At 38.5% G+C, this 23,683-nt stretch overlaps 4 protein-coding genes across 5 annotated transcripts; 3 read left to right on the plus strand and 1 right to left on the minus strand.

Moving 5' to 3' along the window:
• Positions 1 to 632: 632 nt before the first annotated feature.
• si:dkey-71d15.2 (SH3 domain-containing kinase-binding protein 1) lies at positions 633 to 3,346 on the plus strand. 2 transcript variants are annotated; one of them, XM_068715801.1, is made up of 6 exons: positions 633 to 755; positions 1,122 to 1,221; positions 1,433 to 2,003; positions 2,100 to 2,269; positions 2,381 to 2,444; positions 2,611 to 3,346. In XM_068715801.1, the coding sequence occupies exons 3-6, from the start codon at positions 1,833 to 1,835 to the stop codon at positions 2,647 to 2,649; spliced, it is 444 nt and encodes a 147-aa protein (XP_068571902.1). In that variant the 5' UTR covers positions 633 to 755; positions 1,122 to 1,221; positions 1,433 to 1,832; the 3' UTR covers positions 2,650 to 3,346. The 2 variants fall into 2 exon arrangements, with proteins under 2 accessions (XP_068571902.1, XP_068571903.1); XM_068715802.1 differs by lacking the exon at positions 1,122 to 1,221.
• A 217-nt stretch (positions 3,347 to 3,563) lies between these two features.
• Positions 3,564 to 9,729, minus strand: lipia (lipase, member Ia). The gene is made up of 11 exons (XM_068715800.1): positions 9,585 to 9,729; positions 8,990 to 9,073; positions 7,598 to 7,968; positions 7,420 to 7,528; positions 6,396 to 6,497; positions 6,200 to 6,289; positions 5,917 to 6,084; positions 5,626 to 5,715; positions 4,494 to 4,602; positions 4,205 to 4,378; positions 3,564 to 4,122 (listed from the first exon to the last, which is right to left on the minus strand). Exons 2-11 carry the CDS (start codon positions 9,045 to 9,047, stop codon positions 4,038 to 4,040), a joined length of 1,356 nt encoding a protein of 451 aa, XP_068571901.1. The 5' UTR covers positions 9,048 to 9,073; positions 9,585 to 9,729; the 3' UTR covers positions 3,564 to 4,037.
• Positions 9,730 to 10,924: 1,195 nt separating this feature from the next.
• On the plus strand, positions 10,925 to 14,793 carry LOC137876329 (choline-phosphate cytidylyltransferase B-like). The gene is made up of 8 exons (XM_068715803.1): positions 10,925 to 11,135; positions 12,443 to 12,542; positions 12,891 to 13,007; positions 13,210 to 13,361; positions 13,462 to 13,540; positions 13,626 to 13,768; positions 13,884 to 14,072; positions 14,467 to 14,793. Exons 1-8 carry the CDS (start codon positions 11,055 to 11,057, stop codon positions 14,689 to 14,691), a joined length of 1,086 nt encoding a protein of 361 aa, XP_068571904.1. The 5' UTR covers positions 10,925 to 11,054; the 3' UTR covers positions 14,692 to 14,793.
• Positions 14,794 to 15,953: 1,160 nt separating this feature from the next.
• LOC137876330 (palmitoyltransferase ZDHHC20-B-like) lies at positions 15,954 to 22,594 on the plus strand. The gene is made up of 13 exons (XM_068715804.1): positions 15,954 to 16,119; positions 17,366 to 17,392; positions 17,475 to 17,569; positions 17,702 to 17,822; positions 18,261 to 18,330; positions 18,762 to 18,794; positions 18,952 to 19,072; positions 19,623 to 19,755; positions 19,841 to 19,967; positions 20,149 to 20,235; positions 20,325 to 20,404; positions 20,781 to 20,827; positions 20,909 to 22,594. Exons 1-12 carry the CDS (start codon positions 15,954 to 15,956, stop codon positions 20,822 to 20,824), a joined length of 1,104 nt encoding a protein of 367 aa, XP_068571905.1. The 3' UTR covers positions 20,825 to 20,827; positions 20,909 to 22,594.
• Positions 22,595 to 23,683: the final 1,089 nt, after the last annotated feature.

The raw sequence follows: 23,683 nt of genomic DNA on the forward strand, positions 1-23,683 counted from the left end.
GACAAAAACAACAACTCTGCAATCTCCTTCCAGATCCACAGAAGACACTGAACATATGGACGAGCAAACTGGACTTAAGGACTGCAACTAACAAGTATTTTCTTGATTTAGTTTTTTGGTATATTAAATGTCAGAGAATGGGGAAAAATGTCCATCAGTGTTTTCCAAAGCCCAAAATTAAGTCCTCCAATGTCTTGTTTTTTTCCACAACTCAAAGATATCCACTTTACTGTCATAGAGGAGTAAAGAAACATTCACATTTAGGAAGCTGGAATCAGAAAATTTGAACCTTTTTTTTTTTTTTTTTTTTCATAAAAAGAAAACTAAAAATGCTTAACCGTCAAAATAGTTGGTGTTTAATAGTTGACAATTAATCATTTAATTGTTGCATGCGTAAAAACTGGAGTGTTCCTCTTAGTGCTCTTTAGGAAGAGCTGAGGAAAGCTTTTCAAAACACTTCCTGAGATTTCACAATAAATGCAAATCGTCACCCTTTCTGCTTTCTGTCTGTCGATTTAAATGTCACTTCTTGTGTAACTGTGCTCTGGTTCGTCCCTTTAAACACTCCCCTCGCCCTTCAGCCTCTCTGCTCTGCCCCAGTGATATTTGGGAGCAGAGTGGAGCTAAACTTAGCCCTGACGGCAGGCTACCACTCCTCATCACAACATACCCTGCAGACCACAGTGGGTTACAATGGACGGTGTCACGTTACCACAGATGCTGCTGTATCTCACCGGTGTCGCCGGCCAAACAAGGTGAGTGTGTGCCCCAGATCCTTGACTGTAACTGACAATAATCTGGTTATTTGTTAACTAAAGATTGTACAGTATAATCTGTGACTGTGCTCTTTTCTTTGCATTGGTCCCAGCATGTGTTGCACATTTGTTTTCTCTGCTGTGGCATGAGAGAAACAGCTGCCTCTAGTGTACCACCCACATGTGGTTTCCAGCACTTTGATAAATCTCAGTTTAATGTACAAACTGAAGAGCACATGTAATATTTTGTATTTACATATTTATTTTTCTAATTAATTTAACATTTTTTAAAGATGTAGCACGATGTGAGACTAAGCGCCTGTTGATTTCTGCTCCTCTGACTTGCTCCAATCTTTTTATTTGTAGATGTAGACTTAAAGACTCTACAGGTTTTTCTGTCTTTCACTCTCTACACTTGTATTCCCCTCTGTCACGATGGGCAGCTATAGCTCAGCCCTCATTCCTGGTAAGCCTCACAACTATTATTGTTACAACTATCTGTTGCAACATACTTTGAAAAACTACCATGCTTGAATGCTGCATGTTAATGCAGGACCTTGGAATCACAAAGATGTAGTTTACTGCTGTGAAAATGGCCGATATTCTCCACAGTGATTTAAATACGTTCTGGCTTCTGGAAGGTGTGTTTTAACATTCATTCTCCGTTTCTCTCAAAGACCCTGAAGAGTTTAATTCAGTTGTGTCGCTCGCGGAGAAGCTCAATGAGCAGGTAGCTCATGCTGCAGACGAGAGGTTACAGTCAGAGCTTCAGACTCTGGGAAGTATACACCTTTTAATAATAGACTTGTTATCCAGATAAACACTACTATCATAGCTTGGCTCACTGTAAGGAAGTGTGTGGTCTGGTGTGTTTGTGTCCCATCTGTCCTTGAGATAAATTTAACTTTTCTGAGCTGCCTCATACACACAGCAGTGAAGGATATCCATTGTAACTCCATACTCAAAACGGGGTTAAAAAGTACTTTAGTTTAATAAATATGAGCTATATTTGCTAAAATTTACTTGGATTGAAACTTGTTTTTTTACATACCTACATTGGGTGAAGTACCCTTTTAAATGTCTTTTACTTATCAGATGTCTCAAACTAGACTTAACTTACAGGTAACACTCATGATGGAGGAGAGAAAAGAAAACCAGAGTGAAGAGCCGGGTTCTTCAACACCTCAAGAAAACTCTCAGGAAACACGCCCAAATGGGTCTGCCCTGCCTGTTGGTGTAAAAGAAAAAGTGAAGGCGTTACGCACTTTAAAATACAATTTCATATTTCAGGTTTTATGTTGCGTTGCCAGGCAGTAATGTTGGGTTATTCTTGTGCCCATGCAGTCCTTCACCTCCCTGTTACCAAAGGCTCTCTCTGCTGTACTGCGTCAGGCGGCTCCTCCAGGCCTCAACCCCGACCCCCCGCCGAGCAGAAATCCACCGAACCTGGAACAACTGCAGACAGAGCTGAGAGACCTGAGGGACCAGTTTGAGCTGATGAAGACTCAGCACAAGTATGGCTTTTTAAAATGTAATCTCTGTCTTTTTACCCGCCCTGCCTCGGCCCATTGGGTTCACTGCGTCACTGCCTTCTTGCACTAATCTAACTAAATCTTGTCCTCCAGCAAAGAAATCAAACTACTGATGAATGAGCTTGATGAGGAGAAAAGGATTCGCTTGACTTTGCAGGTACCGCAAGAAGAAACAAAAGAATTCAAGAGAATGTTGTTTTGTTCTTGTGCTCTTTTGTTATCATGGATACTATCTTAAAAACAGTGTAGCTGTTGGCCTTTAAGGTGACACTTTTTTTTTTTGCCACTGTACTCAGTTTGATTTTTGTTTTGTTTTGTTTTAGATGGAGATTCAACGTATGAAGAAGCACATGTCTAAATGAGTGGAGTGGAGAACGTCTCCGTTATCAAAGACACATCCTGTTGTACATCTATCTGATAAATTATATTTTTCTATGTTTTAGAAAAATCTTCCTTGCTCCTTTTTGATTGTATTTTTTAGAAAACATTTTTGCCTGGGTGTTCATTTTCTGGAGTGGTGAATGTGTTGTGAATGTTTTAATGATGAGGCACAGTGGGAGTAGAGTATCTGTTGACTGTTATCTCTGGAAATGAGCAGGTCATTGCTCTGTTTTACCCTCAAATGGTTTTGTATATCTCTGTAGATGGACTCTTAATAACTATAGCATCTGAAGCATGCTGTAGTGGGGGAAATGTTGTTTAAGTTGGTTTTCATGAAGAGAAAAAAATTGTTTTTTTTGTTGTTTCCCATGACTGTTGGCATGAATATGTATCGTACATCATCACTGTTGAATTGGTTTTCAATATTTTGTCCGTTATCCAACTGTGTGGAAAACATTTGACAGTGAAACAGAGAGGAGGATATAGAATGAGAGCCAGCAGCTATCTTTAGTTTATAATAATGTGATGTGGAGGCACAAACATGAAGCTTCTTTCCTATTTTAGGTGCATTTCATTTTCAAAAATGTAAATTTGCCTTTTGATCGTACAAAAAAATGTATTGACCAAGCTTGTCAGTATGTAGAAGGATGGTGAATTCATTAAAAATGTTTCCAGTTATTGAGTTGAGATTTTATTAATGATTAAAGATGCATCCATATACACAAATAAATATTGGTAACTAGTGATGTTATATGTGATCGAGGAAACGTCCTCTAGAACATAAGTGCAGCACTTTTTATGGAAAATAAGTCCGGGATCATCGGTTTTGTTTTATGGCAATGTTCATACTCTTAATGAGAAATGTGTGATTCTACAAAATAATCTGGAATATGTGTGACTGATAATCATCAGTTTATTTGTCTCTCTTAGCCTTACTAAATTACATCCTGATCATAAATTGACATTACTGGTGTGATTTCCAGAATCAGACTGGAGACTTAAGAGCAGACAAGAAGAAAATAACGTCATTCATTAGTATTAGTAACATACATTACTGAGATAACGTGTCATCATAAGTCATTACGAGATGAATTTATTTTTCAATTCGAAAAGTCCCCCTACAAATGAAATGTAAATAAATAACGTTTTTTTATTGTAAAAAAAAATAATATAATACATAATAAAGTATATCACATTTCATTTTTAGATCCAAAAAGATCACAATGCAGCCATGTTAGTTTTTTGAAACGCTATCTTTGCAGTCTTTGTGGTTTTCTTCTACAATCCTGGAGGAACTGAACAGTCGGCCGAATCTCTGCCAGCACGAGCAAAGTTTAACTAAATGTTTGACATGGTGTCGAGTTTCGTCTCAGAAGTTGGACTCTTCACAGGGAATTGGCCTGAAAGTGACCTCTTTGTCCTGCTGCAGGAGGATGTCGTATCGACAGAGAGGCCTAAGAAGGACAGAGTCAGCATTACTATTGTGAAAACACTTTTTCTGAATTACACATTTTGAATAAACCTTGTGTTGCATACCTCTCCTCGCGTTCCAGATGTTTGAGACGGATTCGGAGGACACGGAGCTTATATTTGGGCTTCAATGCATTCCCAGTGGAGAATTTGAGAGACACTTTTTTCACCGGCTGAATGTCTTTGTCAAACCGGGCCAACAACGTGGTCTCTGTGTACTTCTTGAACTCTGATGCTTTACTGATGTAAGAACAAAAAAAAGACATTACTGAGAGAAAGCAGCAACAGCAGGACAAAGAGAAGCCATGCTGGATTATTTGCTGCAGAATTAAGGATACATAAAGTGAAGACTTACTGGTCAATGGTTGCCACTGCTTCTTCACCGTTACCGTGAAGTTTAACCGTGATGTATCCAAAACGTAAATCCTCATTCCATATCATCACCTCCACCCTGTAGTTTGTCACTGAGAGATTCACATGTTTTATTAGAAAATAAGACGTCCATTTAAAAACATTTTATATCCATAAAGATGTCTTTAAAAAGGCATAATGTACTACTGTAGTATATATATATATATATATGTATATATATATATATATATATATATATATATATATATATACTTCCTCTCAGAACTGACCGCAGATCATTTATGACCTTTTGTGGCTCAAATCATCGTCATGAATGATATATACTGTCAGATGAAATTGGAATTTCTTTTTTTTAATACTTCTCATTAACATGTTGCTGGTTGCAGGTGCAGCTTTCCAAATAGAGTTGAATGCCATTAATGTGGGACAAATTTGCATTCAGTAAAAACTAAAACTTACACACTCTCCCTTTAAAAAAAAGTTCCAATTTTATTTTGATTATGTCTTAACTGATGCTGCATTTCCAGTGTGAAGCGAAGATAGATGACGAGGAAAATAAAACCTGTAGTACATACAGGAGTGTGTGTGTGTGTGTGTGTGTGTGTGTGTGTGTGTGTGTGTTCAAACAATAGTCAGGGGCCCACATGACCATTTGAAACATCATTCATCTTATTAAAGTCATGAAGAGATCCCTTTCTAATGAGATCATCTGAAGCTAATTTAAGGCTTTGGCAGTATGAGGTAGAAAAATCAGTCTTCCAAAATTCCCTCACTGCCCGGTGCAACAAAGAGAGGTGCTTTCACACAGAAGACTTGAACTTTGGAAGATAGCTGCTAGATTTAATTAACTCCTTTTAGTTAGTAAGGGATCTCAGACACAAAACAGATTCATGTTAGCTTGCTTTGTTGTGCATTTTATTTACTTTTTTTCTTTAAATCCTCTGACCAGGTCTGCTTTTAGAGAAGTCTTAAACATTTGCAACTTTAACCATTTTCATATTTGATATGCAGCTTAAATGTGAATCTCTTAAACATGAATAATATATGTGGATGTACTGAAGTGTTTTTAAGTTTTTAAGCATTATGGTTATAATTATTAGTGTGCTGTTACTTACTGCAGAACGGAGAGTCTGTAGTTGTGGTGAAGAAGGTTTTTGTTTGGCCCAGCGTCAGCAGGACATCTCTCCACTTTGTCACATCGTAACCTGGATTTGAGTGAAAGAGCTGCATCAGGTCACACCCATTTAGAAAGACCATCACATTACTTTTTATCTAGACCATAAATATCTAGAATTAATGTATTTATTGTTTATATCTATTTCATTGAATGATTCAAATAACCGTGTTGTTCATGTTTATTTTTTAATGTGTGTTCTTCATTACTAAGCGATAATTAAAGCACCAACCAAAGACAGGACATCCAGCAACACCAAAGCGGTCACAGCTCAAGCAGTCACCATTCAGGAAGTCCTTGTAGGAGGTGCAGGGGTAGGCCCTGCTGGTACACGTCCCATTCAAAGAGTCGAAGAAGAGCAACACTGATCTCTGGTGGTCGCATTTGAAATAGGCTCCTCCTGCACAGAGGTAAGTCAGAATTGTTTCCATACAGCTTTGTTCCATTTCTTATAATATAAATCCCTGTGTGTGTGATTATAAATCCAACTTCAACCATTATTTTACAGACCTTACCAGATAAGATGGTCTTTGGGCAGCCGGGTTGGTCTGCTCCACCATTAGCATAGAAATCAATGTGACCCAGAGGTTCTCTGAAGCCCAGGGCTGCGCAAGTCATGACATGATTAATAAGAATAACTTACATAACAAATTCCAAACGATTGCAAATAACTGAGTGAACATATGATGCAGTATTTTTAGTTTAACTGACAATCTATGTCTGTGTGCAGGACATCGACAAACTGGGCATCTGTGGGGTCCAGGCGGTCCTTCGGAAGAGTGCCAGTGAACTGAGGCCCAGCTGGATCCAGAGCTGCAACAAAGCACATCAGTAGTTCTCAGCAGAGCCAACATTAGCTGATGGGAGCTAAAAAGCGGACTGAATTTCACCTTAATGTATTGATTTAGGCATCATTGATTTAGACAAACAAGTATTGCTCTTTTCCAAGCATCTTTTAATATTTTATTATTATATTTCATACCGTCATGTCTGGTTTATGTTTTATATGACTGGACTCCAGATGTGCTGACGTGGATATCTGTGGTCAGTGACACTGCAGACACTGTGGAGAGGATAATCTCTCCACGGGGATTTCTGGTGGATTCATCAAAACTGTGTAGAGTTTTTTGTGGTGATAGCCAAAACCTGATCGATGATATGTGGCTGCAACTCAACAACTCAACCTTCATTCCCAACATCTGACTAACTCTTTGTCAACAAGGACTTTGCCACTCTGTGTTCTTAGTTGCTTGTTATGTTAGCAATTTAAGACTTAAAGTTCATCTGAGTGTCACAATTATAATGAAATATTTTCGATAAGCACCTCAGCCAAGTGCCAACAACTATAATTTGTATTACCTGATAAGTAAGTTATGTAACTAATTAAACTGCGGTGACAATATGTGCAGTATTTCTTCGACTGATGTAGATGTCAACTTACAAAAAAACACAAAATCTTACCAAGTATACTTGTCTAATTACTCGTCAAAATATTAATGTAAGACATGATCACCTAACAAGTCACTCCAATGAGATATAGGGACATGTCTTTAGACAATGCATCTTCAATATCCTATTGTGTCTGAAGGAAACATTTGAAGTTTGAATTATTGTCATTATCATTGTTGTGCTGTTTGACAATGGACGACGGCACTTTCCTCTTGTCTATATCTGAGGGGTTTGATTAAAGATTGTTCTGAGAGAGAAATCTGAGTTTGAAAGTGTACACTCTTACCTGTAATTCTTCCAATTGACCCATTCAGTTTGGCGCCTACGAAGCCTGATATATGAGCCCCAAGGCTGATTCCGATCATGTGGATGGAGCTCAGTGAGGCGCCGTGCCTCTGAAAAAAGATCGGCCATTAGTCTTGTTACACACAACACATCAGATGGTCACAGAGAATGTCAAATACCTGCATCATTTCAATGAACGCGGTGAGGTTGTTGGCTGCCTTGTGCGTGTTCTCCACTGCCTTGAAATAATTGACATTAGCAGCTCCGTGGTTCCAGTCCATCACTATGACATTGAGGTCTGCCCTGGCCAGCAGCAGCTCCGTGAACTTCTGCATCCACATCGGTGGAGATCCGGTAGGCCGATACCCATGAATGATGAAGGTGGTCAGTCTGGACAAGTTAAACTGGGGATGTGCAGACAGGTCGGTGTGGGACAGCAGTGTGCCACAGGTGCCATTATCCCTAGTGTATAGCAACAACCTGGTCTTGAGGCTGGTTCCAATGATCGCGTGACTGAGATCTAGATCTGAAAATTCTTCACATCTCTGAGCTGGAAGTGATGGTGAGAAAAACAGAAGGAGCAAAGAAAAGTGTATTTGGTTAGGGGAGGATGACAAAAGAACATCCTGCAAGAGACATTGACCATTTTGACCTGAACCCCTTTTAACATTTTTAGTGACATCCAAAGTTCCTGGCATTATCAGTGACATATTCCCATATATGACTCATTGTGGGAGTGTTGAAACTGAATTCTAACGAAGCATCGCCCACCAGACAGACACGTCATGAACAAGTTAAACTGGGAAGCAACACTGAGCTCAGTGGAACTGACACATGTGTGATACATCTTGTTAGGGTTTGTGGACCAATACGCAAAATGCAGACAATTCACATCAAGTAGATCACTGACATATCTCGTCACAGAGCCTTAGAATAGCATAGGATGTGGTTATGACAAACCGTAAGATCTCACAATCAATCACATGGCATGGTGGTTTGTAGTTAAGATGTGGCTGTGCTCAAATTATCACAATAAAGTTTGTAACAAACCAACCACAAAAGCAAGAAAGGCTGTGATGTGTGTTGCTTCATTCAGTAGCATTAAACAATCTGATAACCTATCAGCTATCAAACTACATAATCTAGATTGTTTCTTTTCTTGCTTTTAAAACATTCTTAAACATTTGATTATTGACTAAAAAAACAGCACTCAAATGAACAAGTATGTAAAGTTCTACTGAGATGGAAGAGTAACGTCATGTTTAAGAAAAGCCATCAGCTGTTCTCAGCAACTGTTTCACAATAAATGTGGTTTTCCATGTATGTAAATCACCGTCGCATGGCTGCATGTATATCAGCTGAGAGACATGTTAATGTTTGGACAGTGTCATTGGTCTTTGCAAACCACAGTAACAACCATTTTCTGAAATGTGTTTCCTAAGACATTTTAGTTCTTCAAATGTTGCCTGTTAAGTACGGTTGCTTTACACTTATTGACAATAGCGGCTGTGTATTTGTGCGTGTTTGTGCACATATATTTACATTTCAAAGTTGGTAGCTTTGGGCTTTACCTTTGCATATTTGAACAGTTATCAGCAGGAGCAGTGTCAGGTATTGCCACAGGAACATGCTTTACACCAGCACGTGTAAATGATCTGCAGGCAGAGTTATCAGTCAAAAATATATAAAAATACACCAGTCAGACAATACTTGGCCCATAGTAATAAGAACATAAATTACATAACAGGCAAAACAACACAGGGAGAGTGCTGTCTAAACCCTTCAGATGGCTCTCTCACACTTTGTATTTTTCACCACAGGCTGCAGTTTTGTTTTGTTTTTGCTCTGAATGCAAATCTTACTGGACTAAAGCAAAGGCAAGAAGTTAGTTGATCATCTACTTACCTTCCAATGGTATGATTGAGTGAATTGTTAGTGCCATACGATAACTTTAAAATTGGATTTTCTAACACCCACCTACAGTGAAAAATCTCAACGAATGATATCGTGATTGTAAGCGAAACTGAAATCTGCAGAAATCTGCTCTTTCTTCTGCTGCAGTAGAAACCTCATGTTTACTGAGTGTTCAGTGTCCTCCTTAGATTTAACTGAACACATTTGACAACAACCAGAGAGCATAAAATGTAACTCTTATCAGAGTCTTACCTTTGCCGTAGGATAATATTTCCTGTTCTGGTTAAAGGTCCAGAACATGACAGGTCACCCACGGTTTGTACCTCCATATATTTGGGCAGTGTTCACTTCAGGAAGTGAGAGGTGGTACAGCAAAGCAATACTCCCGCCCTGCATGCTCTCACGAGGATAACCACACCCCTTGCCCCGGGTCATTGTGTTTACAGGTGAAACATTCCTGGGAAGTCACTCCTGGTTCCTGTGTAGTCAAACCGGTTCTGAGAGTTTCTTGTGTCTCTCTTGATCATTTGAATCTGTAAAAACAATCCAGTCTCTGTTTATTGTGTCCATCCTTATTCATGAGCAAGAAATCAGAGGGAAAGTGAAACATATTTTGGACATTTCCAAGACTGTCACTGTTGCAGAGGAGAATATTTCACTCCAAAATAACCAGTCAGACTCAGGCTCTACTCACCTGGAGACAGTAGAAACTCCACTGACAGTTGCCAGAAGTTGCACAACAAATCCTACTCTGTAATTTAACACCGATATTTTCCCACATTCCTCTGCATATGAATTAGCACACAATTTATTGTCCACGACCTGTCATGAACACTTCAGAGGTTTGGAAGTTGTAATATTATTTCCATGCCTCATTATTCAATGTTTATCTTGCTTTGAGTTTTTAGAAGAGGCCTTCGTATAAGCTTTATTTTAGCTTCCCACCTCTCCTGGACAATCTTTTGTTTACTTGAAATGAATACATATATGTCTATATGTATATGTGTAGAATGTTAATGTATATGTAGGTAAAACTGTGTCTGTATATGTGTGTAGGTCATGTGTTTTATAGTATTGTATTTTTTTACTTTACAAACAAATTGATATAAAAAAAGTACGGGTTCATGGTGTCACTTGGTCGTTGGGTCTCAGTTGATGTTGACTAAATCTTAATTTTGGGACAGCTTCATCCCTCTGTGTTTGGTCCCAAAGGCAGCCAATGTGAAAGCTCTGGGCTCATACTCACATTCATAGTTGGTCTTATCTCGCATTCTTCTGCACGAAATGTTACATTATTAGCAGCCTCTATTCTCTACGTGTCACAGCCTGGAAGTAAAATGTGAGAAATGTTTCACAACATGAGCATTCTTTACATCCCCCTCTAGCTGGACTGTTTATATAGTTTACTAATAGTGTAACACTGCATACACTATCCTGTTGCTGCAAACCTCAGTTTTACCACCATGAAGTCCTTTCAAGCTCAGTATTGATGTCAAGTGCAATCTGCCTTTCTGAATACGTTCACCAGAGTGGCTTGAACTTTGCTCACCACGTTCTCCTGTCATCAGGGTCGGGCAGGCCAATGGGAAGTACATTGAAAAACACACACACACACACACATGCTTAGAAGTCTCCTGTCTGCACTAGTTAGGCCAGCAGAGAGGAGCGACAGGTGGGAGTATTGGTGGCGTCGTTAGAAGTCAAGGAAGCAGAACATCCGGGATGGCTGGAAGAAGACGAGGCCGAGGCAGCAATGTCCAGCAACAGCAGGCCCCACAGAGGCAAAGAGGAGGCCCTCACAGGGTAAGTCCTGTTCTGTCAATATTTAATGTGGCCTCCGTGTCTATTTATACACTTCAAATAATAATCAAATGAGAGCTTAAGAGTCCTGTAAAGGAGATTCTGGATGAAGACACGTGAAATTAGAACATATACGTAGGTACAAGTACATGTATCAGTCAGATTTGTATTGTGTTTGAATATTACAGTAGTAAGCTTTTCCTCTGTTTTTATTTGACTTGTGCTTGTGAGTGGAGAGTTAACTGATTAGCTGGGTGGGACGATGTTGCTATGACTCATGTTTATGTCGTCAATATAGTGCAGCAATACATGATTGTTCTCAAATTATATTAAGTAAGCAGTTGTTTGGTATGATTTAAAAAAGAAAAGAAAAAGTAGATTAAGTCATTCTTTAACTTAAAGTAATCAGTTTTCATTGCTTTAAATTTATTAACAATTGTGACTCATAGAATTTAAGAGCATAATGGGCACATTATTATCTAACATTTGTGTTTGTGGAAACCTGCATGTATGTTTACTTCTTACTTGAAGGAGTAAAATGGGAAATGAGGGCTAAATATAGGGACTATGGGACAAATATATACAAATCATGGAGGGCTAAAATTAATATCTTTAATATGGTGATCATTTCAAAGTTAAAATAAACAATTGTATAGGTAAACTCAGGAAGCACCAGCATTTGAGCAGAATCAGAGTTCAAAGTACCTTACAACACAGCAGATAATGAAAGCTGAGTGTAGTGAATGTATCTACAGTACACACAACACAAAGTCCATGACATATGGAGACACTTGTTGAGTGATTATTTACATCTGTCTGAAAGATATCATCCAAGCGTATCTGTCATTGATGATATTTTTTTAAAAACAGATCTAGGGGTGGAAAACCTGCAAAGTTATAATACTTTGTTTTAATGAAATAAACTTAAACAGCACTGTTAATATTGAAGTGCTTGGAGTCTACATTCAGCAGTAGCAATGTTGCTGTATGTATCCTGTTTCCCTGCACTGTTTTGTTTTTGAATGCTTGACTACCAGTAACACCCTGTACCTCCCACTCTCCAAATAAATGGCAAATTGGAAACAAATACTCTGAGAAGTGAATACAAATATGAATATGCATATGTATATATAATGACAGCTTGTTTAGATTGTACTTTTTCTGATGAGATAAGTAGAACATGATAAGTTGTGTAAAAGATGGATGAATTGGAAAAATACAGCATTTGATCAAACCTCACATATTTTTTCCCCCTCTGCTCTCTCTCTCTCTCTCTCTCTCTCTCTCTCTCTCTCTCTCTCTGTATTCAGGCTCTGAGGGAGCCAGCTGCTTTTGCCAAGTCTACAGGTTGTGAATCAGAGATCCCGCATGAAAAGTTAACCATTGCCCAAGCACGAAGGGGCACACCAGGTAACACTTTCATTGCCAATTAACGTCAGCAATGAATAAGAGAAGACTAATGTAAAAAATACCGACTACAGATGCTTCAGAATGTTGTTATCAGCTGATATCAGCTGTAAAAAATTATTTAAGCCTCAGTATAATATTGTTTTGCTGCCAGTTATTTGACTGATTAGGGTTGGTTTCACTATGATCTTTGTCTCCAGGAATGTGTCACGCCATTCGACTAAAGAGTTAGCCACAGACTAAAATCAGTAAACACATCAGTAAATCTCTAAAAATGATGGTACAAAGAAAGTGAGGTTGCATAATCATCATGTTATATAAAAACATGTTTTCATATTTCTTATCTTGTAGCTCATCGTCCGGTGAGAATCTATGCTGATGGTATCTTTGATCTTTTCCATTCGGGGCATGCTCGAGCCCTGATGCAGGCCAAAAATGTGTTCCCAAACACCTTCCTGATAGTAGGAGGTAAAGTATGGATGTCACACTCTTTGATGCAGGGAAAAGTTAAACAGCGTGTAAATGAAATGTGTCTTTATTAGCTGAATATGAATCTTAATCTTAGAACAAAATGGTCTGTGAATTATCTAAATCTTCCAGTTGAGTGATACAAGATTAATCCTTACTTCCGGCTTATACTAAGTCTAAGTTTCTGTCTGTGTGTCTTTAGTCTGCAGCGACGAACTCACCCACAAGTTTAAGGGCTACACGGTGATGACTGAGGATGAACGCTACGAAGCCCTAAGGCACTGCCGTTACGTAGACGAGGTGCTGCGGGACGCTCCCTGGTCCCTGTCCACAGAGTTCCTCAAGAAACATAAGGTCAAAAGTCACGCAGTCACAGCCTCTCACAATATCATACAGTGACAACAAACACAACAGTATCTGGTGTTCAATCAATCTGAACACGTTACACTCACAGATTGACTTTGTGGCCCATGATGACATCCCTTACACCTCTGCTGGATCAGAGGATGTGTATAAGCACATCAAGGAAGCAGGTGAAGACAGGAATGTTCATGTAATGGTTTTTAGTCATGTTATTTCTCATATCACTTGACTTAATGACTTATGTTTTAATGTGAGGCATGTTCGTGGCCACTGAGAGGACAGAAGGCATCTCCACATCTGATCTGATCACTCGTATTGTCCGGGACTATGACATCTATGCCAGACGCAACCTGCAAAGAGGCTACACAGCACGAGAACTGAATGTTGGGTTCATTAATGTCAGTGAAATTCTATTTGATTGAATTAAAAAGCTGAATATTGATGTTTTTGAAACAATACAGAACAAACTCACAAATGTACTGATGGACACTTGCTTTGTCTTTTACTGACCAGGAGAAGAAATACCGGCTCCAGGAACAGGTGGACAAGATGAAAGAGACGGTCCGTACGGTGGAAGAAAAGTCCAAACACTTTGTCTACAGAGTGGAAGAAAAGAGCCAAGACCTCATCCACAAGTGGGAAGAGAAGTCACGAGAATTCATCAGCAACTTCCTGGAGCTTTTTGGACCTGATGGGGCCTGGGCACGTTCACTTTTACATTAATCCACATTAACAGTACATTAAGTGTGTTGTTTAGTGGGACATTAATTTTATTTTGATAGATAATTATATAGAAGTGATATATTTTGCTTAAGTGTTGTCGTCATTGGAGAAAAAAATAGTCCTGCACATAACCCCCATGAAACCACACATTTTCCTTTAAGGCAACAAAGGTAGTATTTCTGATGGTGTCTCCATGTTCATTGCAAATCAAAAAAATTCACTTTAAAATAATAGAAAAAGGGATAATTCATGGATAAAAGGCACTCCGGGTAATGTGGGGAATAACTGAAGATTAATTAAAAGTGAGTACAAAAACAACAAAACACAACATTACAACACTTTAAAACGTTCTTCTGTTCCTGTCCTTGTTTAGCATGTGATTCAGGAGCGCAGTGGCCGTATGATCCAGGCCCTGTCGCCGTACTCTTCACCCCGAGGTTCCCCCAGCAGCAGTCCCACCAGAAGACGCTCGGTTTCTCCTGGCTCCTCACCTGCCTCTGCATCCCCCTCTTCTCTCTCCCCTCCTTCCTCCCCCTCCTCAACGAAAAAGGCCACACGCTCCTCTCTCAAAGCCTCCTCCGCATACAATGTACAATGAGCTCATCATGATTCGTTCAACTTTGATGCTCATTAATCTGGTGGATATTATGTCTAAGGAAGCTGTGAATTTGAAACGAACAAATAAAAAGGAAATACTTCATACAGGTTTATTGTGCAATATATCACAATGTACATAATGCTTCTTCACTGAAAAGAAAAGGAAAAAAAAACATTAAAATCATCATTCGTCATTTGTTACTCTTTGATATGTCTAGTAGCTAGTAACATATACTTGTCTTTTTTTGAGTCTGATTGAGTAATAAGTTATATTAATTGAGTGATAATCAAGCCAAATCTCCCTGTCATTTAATGTCCTGGTGACACGCTTCCTGTAAGTTTGGAAGGTGGCTGAAGATAATTTAAACAGTCAAAATGATTTGTCATTGGATCCCTATAATGTCAATATATTAAATGACAATGTGAAAACAATGTGAAAGGGGTCGCTTATATTGATGAACCAACAGAGAAATATGACCTGAATCAGAAGCACACCTCAGCTTTACAAAGTTTTATAGCTCATTATAAAGCTGTCCAGAAAAAATTAATTACAATAAAATTTGTACTGACTGCTGGATGTATAAATCAGCAGCTGTTTGCTCACAAGTTAACCATATCAACATAAAAGGGAATGATATGGCAATGTTGTATTCACATATCCAAGTGGTCATTTGATACCATATGAATTATGTGTACAGGTAATTGTGTGCAAACACGTTTCCCATTACTCTGGTGGTAATATAACAAATGTTGAGTTTTCAGCTTATTGTGGATTTCTTCTCCCCCCAAGTGGCCAAAATATGAAATTAGTGAAGCTTTAAATTTATATACTTTAAGTCACTGAATTTAACAAGTAGCCTACATTTTCTATTGACCGTGAATGGAGTTGTTTAATCTCTTCAGTATGTTCTTAATTCTAACATAAAAGTCTATAAAATAGGCTATTTTAGTTTACACGGTTTATTTACTCAGCCAAACAAAGATAGCTAAATGCAAGATGTTTGATTGTGTATTACAATTGGTTGGTACGTTTAAAAGTACTTATAAAAGACATCCCTTTGTGTCCTTATGTTTCATCGTCCCTGTAGTCTGAGCAGACTGATGAGTACAACGTATCACTCCAGCGTTACCATTATATTCAAATTACATGCGTGAGGCTCGAGAAATAGAAACGCATCTGCGCATGGTCCGCAGCCCCTCGTCGTCAGTTAAGTTAAGTCTCTCGCGCTTGTAGCGTCTTTGGCTCGAGCGTATAAAAACCCCATGGCTGTGACGTCACTATCAGCTAAAGTCCCACTACACAGATTAAAGATGGCGCCCTATCACGTACTGAGGTGCTGTCAACGGGCTCTGAACTGGGTACCTGTGCTGTTTATAAACCTCGTTGTCGGTTGGTCTTATTACGCGTATGTTGTGGAGCTCTGTGTCTGTAAGTAGTATCACTTTTTTTTAAAAGTATTTAGCGATCGCAGGGCGGATATGTGCTTGTGTTGACAGTTCAAGGGTTGCCAACTTTGATAAGCTACGTTAGTTAAAGTGAGATTTAAAGTCACCCCCAGGCTGCACAGTGCATACATGTGTTTAAACCCCAGGACAGTATTACGGTACATTAATCGTTGACATACATGCTATTCTTCCTGACGGCATAACGGTAATGTAATCGGGCAACTTTTTTTCCGTTAGATTAGGAAAGACAAGTCCGTGAGTAGTGTGTGTGCAGTTATCATCAATGAATAATTTATAACTTCATCATGATAAATGTAATGCACCGGCTGACATTCAATATTAAAGTAAATTAACTGGAATCAATACAACTTGCTCAGATGTTATTTTCCTTCCGTTAAAATAGGCACTGTATTGTAAATTAATGGAAAGGTTAGCTCTCTGATTTAAAATCTACCGTTAATTTAAACTATGTACATTGTTTTACACGTATATTTAAATTACAATTTCCTGTTGTTTCTTTATACATGTACATGTAATAGCATGCATTTATTTTGAGTTTATGTATATATATTGACCACAAATTGACATTTTACAAATGACAATGAAGGTACATTATTATTTTAAATGGTTGTTAAAGCAATAATGCGTAAACCTTGAAAAGCCAGCTGCAAAAATCCTGGGCTATAATTAAAATAATTTATAATCTAACTATAATTGAACTCCCGTTCAACTGTTTAGAAACAAGCTACCAAACCGCCTTCACCTAACGTTAAACATTTGTAATAAGTAGTACATGCAGCCATAAACATAGAGGCAAATTATTGTTTTTAGACAAAGAGATTTGAAATTAAATAAAACTGTGAATGTGACCATTCAAGCTTTAACAAGCAGTTGTGAAAGCAGCTATATGAATATTGATGCTATTTTTCAACACATATTGATAAGTTGTGTTTAGTATGATGTGACTCACAGTAGGTTTGTTTCAGCCTGGAACTGATAATACCATTATCAGTATTATCAGCGGTACTGTAGTTATGTCTGTAACTCAGAGACGTCCCTGCTGCTTAAACAAAGCTCTCTGTTATTGGGGGGGTCACTGCTGGCCGTGCCAGGCTGCTGCCACATGGTGTGAGAAAGGGGTGGTGTGTGTGTGTTGGGGGATGTGTAGTCATGCACTCTTAGGACTTTCATTACTGCTCGCTAATATGTTTTTTGTTTGCTTTTTGTAGATACAATCCCAAATAACCCAGAACGAAGTACGTGATCATCATTCATAGCAAAGATTATGTCAGAGATGCCGTCGTAAATGCAAACTAACCATTGTCCTTCTCTCAACAGTCAGCTATTTGGTCATCTTTCACATTTTCCTCACCATGTTCATATGGTCCTACTGGAAAACTATATGGTCCAGACCAGCCGGACCCTCAAAAGCAGTAAGCCAAGAATCCCATGAACACGACCTATTTTCATGTTTAGGATTTGGTAAATGTACACGTATAGAAAACTGTTCCATTACAGATTGTTATTTGTTGGGCTGTCTCTGACTCCGTCCTTCCTCCTCATAGTTCGGTCTGCCCAGAGCAGAGAAGGAACTGTTCGAGAGAGAGGAGCGAGCCGAAACGCAACAAGAGATTCTGAAGAAGGTGGCGAGGAATTTACCCGTGTACACGCGCACGGCAGGAGGAGGTGAGGCTTTCACTGCAGCTGCAGGACCGACTGCTGTTGGCTTCATTTTAACTCCCATCGGTTGCTTTCTGTCTTGTGTTTCCGGAGCTGCATGTATCAGGGGGGTTAATTTGACTCAGGTGCATCTCATTATCTCTACAGGCCACACCTCGTTCATCTACCTAACAACAATCATGATCTCACCTGCTCCGTTTCCCAGCTACATTTAAAAAAAGACACTGTACCACTCTCAACCTTTATTCAACTTATAGGATTAATGAGATGTAGATAGTGAATCTATTTATAAGGGCAGGACATTTCTAAACAAAGGAAAAGTGAATGCAGAAAAATCCACCTCTAATATTTTGTTTAAATATCGGCAATGATGCTGCCTTTTATATAATGGTGATAGTGTTGCAGCAGAACTTTAATAATTCTCATTTCATTCTCTCTAAATAGCTGTCCGATACTGCGACCACTGCCAGATTATCAAACCTGACCGCTGCCATCACTGCTCAACCTGCGAGATGTGAGTGTTTTCTAAGAGTAGACACTAGAATTAATGCTCAACGTTTTTTTTAATTTTCTTCCTTTTGGAGCCGGTGTTTTTAAACCGATTCTCACTTTGATTTTGTGTTCCCAAACATTGAAAAATGATTTCTGTCTGCTGCTAACATTGAAGCTTCTGGTAATAGAAAGTGAAGAAAACATGTGTTGCTGTTGAGACATAAGTCAATAAAATGGTTAAACAGAAAGTATGTTTTTGCTCTTTTAAAGTACAACATAAACGCAGATAAATTCACATTTCTTTTTAAAATATTGGGCGCTATGTATTTTCTGACATCTACATTTGCTCGTGCATTATAAGTCCTTCTGGGTACTTGGGTCATCAAAATGTCTGTTAACATCTACTAGTTGGTATTAATAGGATCTATCTTTTCCTTTTTCTCTTTCTTCAAGGTGTGTGCTGAAAATGGACCATCACTGCCCCTGGTAGGCTTTTCTCATTTAACCTGTTTTTGTTCCATCATGATGGGGTTGGCTTGCCGTGGTGTCTGTCAGCAATTATCAGTTTTCTTTGACAGAAAATGTAGCGCGATCACCATATTTAACTTTATGCGTGTCATGTTTCTGTCGTGTTTTCATTCAGGGTGAATAACTGTGTTGGATTCTCAAACTACAAGTACTTTGTGCTGTTCTTGGCCTACGCCTCACTCTACTGTGTAGTCATTTGTGCTACAGTCATCCAGTATTTCATCAAATTCTGGACAGTAAGTGCAGGAACTTCCTCTATTTTTATTTTTTAAGTGTCATGCTCTTGTGCATACATGCTTGCTGAGTTCAGCATTCAGCTAACTTCACCCACCAGATGGTTTGTTACACAGAAGCCGTCTGAGAAGCCATCATTGGAAACTGTTTTAAAAATAATTGTTAATTAATTAAATTAAAACTTCTAGCGCTGTCAGGCTGTAGTGAGGCATGTGATGATTGCATTGTAAGTTATCGACCTGTTTACTGTTTGTGTCATTGTGGTGCACAAGTGTGTCATGTGATCACTTATCAGGAGATCCTCTTCAGCATACTGCTTTGCATGAGACAATGGCTCTTGTCATGTAGTCCAACAGTGAAGGAGCGTATTGTGTTAAAGCAAAGAAATACTGACACTAAGATAAATGTTGCGGTGAAGCAACAAAATAAGAATAAAATGTTTGATTTTGTACTTTACTGCAGAGAGTCGTTAAGATGAATTTACATGGGAACAGGAAATATTCTTACAGACTGACAAAACTAACACTTTTGTTCTTTTTTCCCCCTCTGAAGAAACAGCTGCCTGACACGCACGCCAAATTCCACATCTTGTTTCTGTTTTTTGTGGCTGCCCTGTTCTTTATCAGCATCCTGTCACTTCTCAGCTACCATCTGTGGCTTGTGGGAAAGAACAGGACCACTATAGGTAGCTATAAATGAATATGCAATTATTATCATTTTAAAAGTCACCACTTACTGACTGTATTTTTTTTTTTCTTCCTCCATTTCAGAAGCTTTTCGGGCTCCCGTCTTCACAAACGGTCAAGACAAGAACGGGTTTTCTCTCGGATTTAGCCGAAATGCAGCGGAGGTGTTTGGAGACCAAGCGAAGTACTGGATGTTTCCTGTTTTCTCAAGGTGAGTATGTCTACACTGTACTTAGGTTTGGGTCTGAAGTAGCGGATGTATAAACTTAATTTCTATCATTAGTGTTGAAGTAAAAATGTAATGGCGTAAATACCCAAAAGATACAATTCACCCTGAATCCATCCAATGCTAACATGTTTATTTATTCAGTTTTTCTCTCTTTATTTATTAGTCTAGGAGATGGACATTCCTTTGTGACCAGATTGGTACACATAGATCCTGAACAAGCAAACAGTGTCCTCCAGCAAAACGGCAAAAGGCTAGTATAGTTATTTTTTCAAATATTGAATCAGTTTTCTTTCAGTTCTGTTTCCTGGGTTTTAACCTGTAATGCAACTTTAATTACAGCCCTGCTGATGGGAAGGCTGACCCTTGTGTGCTCGGTAACAATATTCAACACACAGTGGACGACAGCAAAGAAAAAAACGGTTTGTTGTTGATGTGTTTTAACTGGTTTCAATTTAATACTGATGCCTCTATATGACCTACAATAATAAACGAGACCAAGAGTATTGGCTATTTCTATATAGTTATTCTTAATGCTTGTCATGGGGTCAGATTCCCAACGAAATCAAATTAAACAATTTACAAAATTCAGGTTCACCAGAAATTCCTTCAGCTCAGGCTGAGCAGGGCAGACTCAGACCCTGCTGCAGTAAAATGAGAGGTTTCTTAAGGGAGTCTGGCAGCTGCTAATCTTAAAGACACAAGGCCCAAAATCAACACAAAGTGAAAGTTCCTTGTAGTGACGTCAAACGATTTCAGCAGTTCCTGAACCCTCTCTTGTGTCCTCACTACTTTCAGATGGAGGCCATATAGTCTCGGTGACGATGGAGTGTGAGCCATAGCAGGTATGTGAACATGATGTGACTACTGTAGATTTTGCTGGTTTGTCCTCCTGTGTTTATTTGTACTTTGGCTGTTTGCTGCAGGTCACAGGCACATCAGTAGACTACGATGCCTTAAACCGGGAGCATCAGCACCTCTACAGGAGCCGTCCTCAAGACACATGTTTTCTGTGTACTTTAAATGGACCGTCCTTCATCCAGCGTGCTTTAAAGCAGCACCACAACAACACTGTTGTCATGTAAACAGAGACTGTATAGCGGCCTTGACAGCGGACGGCACCAGTCTGAGGTGATTCACAGGTCCAAAAGTCTTTGTTTTGAGCCATAGACATTCAAATGATGTTTTGTTATTATTGCGTCTGGAAAACTCTGGGACTGCTTTTTCCATCTTGAGCCATGTCTACATTGTCTGTTTGATATACATAAATTAATCACATTATACATTCTTACTAGAGAAACAGCCTTTTGTCAGTATTAATCCAGCATTAATAGCTAAAAGAGAGCCACTAAAGCGAGATGTGTATAACTCGTACGAAATGCTGAGACGTTTCAACGGTGTGAGCCACATGTCTCATCAGTTTTAAACTCCAAGCACAGTGCACTTATGAAGAGCAGCAGTCAGTGGTTTGATTCAGTTTACAGTTTACATGGTTGAAAATATTCAAAGGGCTTTCTGTTTACACTTTTAAGATATTTATTTTTTACATTTCAAATGTTATACTGTTGTCAAATAAAATGTAAGGACCAAATCATATTAAACTTCATTTAAAATGGTTTCATCTCATTTCAAACTATTTAAAACACCAATACTTAAGAGTAATTATTTGTCAGTGAGATTGCCATTTTCATTGCACTATAAATATTTATTTGTTTTTCAAGCTTTTATAAATGAATTGTCTTTCAATGTATTAATTGTATTGCAGTGAGTTATTTATATTTAATTAGTTGTTTTAATGCATATTGTGCTGCTCCACAGAATGTTTTCGCTTTCTTAATCAATCCTTTGCGACAGTGTGTATTTGTTTTTTTTAACTTACTGAATCTTGTGTTTTAATGCCAATGATTAAATCCACCTTATTTTTTTTAGTTGAAAGATAAGATTCATTTGAAGGTTGGAAAGTAGAAGCACAAAATTAAACCACAATAAAACCCAAGGACATTTGATCCGGTGTCCTTGAGCCTGAATCAGGATAGATAAGCTAGACTTTATATAGCTGTAATGAAAGAGTGGTGTCATCACACATGCTCATCTCTGTGCTCATTGAAGCTGCTTCATTGTGTTACATTCATTATAGTGGAAATGATCGAACGCACAGTGTGTAGTTTGCCTGAGTGACCAATAGACAATAATAGGTTCACAGTAGTTTAATTACTAACTTCACTGACTGAACTTGGCTTAATCCCAAGCAGCTAGAGCTGCTAATGTAGTTAGGTTGAGACAAAATTGTTCTGTAACAATAAATGATTAATATATTATATGTGATTCTTCATTTTAACCACTACACGATCTGTAACAAATGAGAGGAATTCAAATTCTTACTTGACAGTGAAACAGCTCTGCAGAGGACTGACTGTGGAGATCGGTTGATTGTAATCAGTGTGGATTTGTCCAGATGTGTTTTATATGACATGATTCTGCCTGAGAATGATCAGATTGTGGTTGTATCGGTAATCAAAAAAGGAATGCAAATGTGACGATGGAGCATTTGTGATGAAATGCTGATTATGTTACAACTTCATTTGTACTCTGAACATAAAAGTCATGCACAATATACAGAAGTTTCTGGTTCCGTCTTTATTTTTTAGCCACACTAGTGACATGGCTTTGAGGATGCTGATGTGGGCCACGACTTTGATCCAGACTGAAAAAGCTCTAAAACTATAGGAGGGGCTTCCTAAAAGTTCTCGACAACTATTGGATGAATTTCCATACAATTTAAAACAAATATTCGTCTTCCCCTCAGGATAAATAGCCATTTTGGTGATTCCCTAACTTTTCCTCCTGCTTCATCAAGTAAATATTTGAATTTGTCCAATACTTCTGTTTATGACTAAATACCTGCAAAGCTGATGACATTATCACATCAGCTTAGGGCTAATTATCAAATGTTAGCATGCTAACATACTAAGCATTATGCCTACCAAACACGCTGACGTTAGCATTTCTGCTGTGCCTCAGCACCGCCTCATAGAGCTGCTAACATGGCTGCAGACTCTCTGGTCTTGAATTAAATGTGAAGGACACTTTTGTCCACACCAAAAAAAAATATGTCAATGACATTTGCTTTGGTAAATCATTGGTGCATATTACATCCTCAAACATTTGATGAATAAAAAAAAACGTGTAGGAATTATGAAGGGATTTTGACACAAGTACAGTGCTGACCTGTTAAGACAAACACTTCAAGCTTTTTCTAGCGCAGGAACATGATAAGCGAGGAACGCGATTGGGCAGCAAGCCAGAAGAAGGTAAATGACCTCAGTATCATTCACCTCTCACTCGTGCTTTACTTTGGAAAAGTAAACCCTCTGAACGTGTAATAGCTTCCTTATAATAATTATTTTCTAATTATCATTTGCAAACTTTCTATTTTCAATTTGCATCCATTTTTTTAATTTATGTTTTGTGTCCAACTTTGATGTCATACTGACATTCTTAATAGATCACAAGCATTCATTTTTTCCTTCAATCTAGAGGTGTAAGAAGGACAATTTCTGCAACAGTGAATGCCATTTCATTGGCCTCTCTAACTGACATTTAGTGATTATTTGTGTGTAAAAGGTGAATCTTTCAAAAACATGTAATGAAAATTGAAATAAACAGGTTTCTTTCAATCAAACCTGAATACATAACCCTTA

This window comes from Cebidichthys violaceus, unplaced genomic scaffold (genome assembly GCF_023349555.1).
Source record: "Cebidichthys violaceus isolate CVI_PGR_0920_01 unplaced genomic scaffold, fCebVio1.0.p SCAF_20, whole genome shotgun sequence".
NCBI classification, from domain to species: domain Eukaryota; kingdom Metazoa; phylum Chordata; class Actinopteri; order Perciformes; family Stichaeidae; genus Cebidichthys; species Cebidichthys violaceus.

What these genes read in the sequence shown, in the direction of transcription:
- si:dkey-71d15.2 (XM_068715801.1), top strand. Translation starts at nt 1,833, where the DNA reads ATGTCTTTTACTTATCAGATGTCTCAAACTAGACTTAACTTACAGGTA. An exon ending in CTGATGAAGACTCAGCACAA is followed by an intron (nt 2,270 to 2,380) that starts GTATGGCTTTTT and finishes CTTGTCCTCCAG; the next exon opens with CAAAGAAATCAAACTACTGA. An exon ending in GGATTCGCTTGACTTTGCAG is followed by an intron (nt 2,445 to 2,610) that starts GTACCGCAAGAA and finishes GTTTTGTTTTAG; the next exon opens with ATGGAGATTCAACGTATGAA.
- LOC137876330 (XM_068715804.1), top strand. Translation starts at nt 15,954, where the DNA reads ATGGCTGTGACGTCACTATCAGCTAAAGTCCCACTACACAGATTAAAG. An exon ending in CACGCGCACGGCAGGAGGAG is followed by an intron (nt 17,823 to 18,260) that starts GTGAGGCTTTCA and finishes CTCTCTAAATAG; the next exon opens with CTGTCCGATACTGCGACCAC. An exon ending in ATGTTTCCTGTTTTCTCAAG is followed by an intron (nt 19,968 to 20,148) that starts GTGAGTATGTCT and finishes TTTATTTATTAG; the next exon opens with TCTAGGAGATGGACATTCCT.
- lipia (XM_068715800.1), bottom strand. Translation starts at nt 9,047, where the DNA reads ATGTTCCTGTGGCAATACCTGACACTGCTCCTGCTGATAACTGTTCAA. An exon ending in CCTGCACACAGACATAGATT is followed by an intron (nt 6,290 to 6,395) that starts GTCAGTTAAACT and finishes TGACTTGCGCAG; the next exon opens with CCCTGGGCTTCAGAGAACCT. An exon ending in TGCTGGATGTCCTGTCTTTG is followed by an intron (nt 5,716 to 5,916) that starts GTTGGTGCTTTA and finishes ACTCAAATCCAG; the next exon opens with GTTACGATGTGACAAAGTGG.
- LOC137876329 (XM_068715803.1), top strand. Translation starts at nt 11,055, where the DNA reads ATGGCTGGAAGAAGACGAGGCCGAGGCAGCAATGTCCAGCAACAGCAG. An exon ending in AGCACGAAGGGGCACACCAG is followed by an intron (nt 12,543 to 12,890) that starts GTAACACTTTCA and finishes CTTATCTTGTAG; the next exon opens with CTCATCGTCCGGTGAGAATC. An exon ending in TAAGCACATCAAGGAAGCAG is followed by an intron (nt 13,541 to 13,625) that starts GTGAAGACAGGA and finishes TTTTAATGTGAG; the next exon opens with GCATGTTCGTGGCCACTGAG.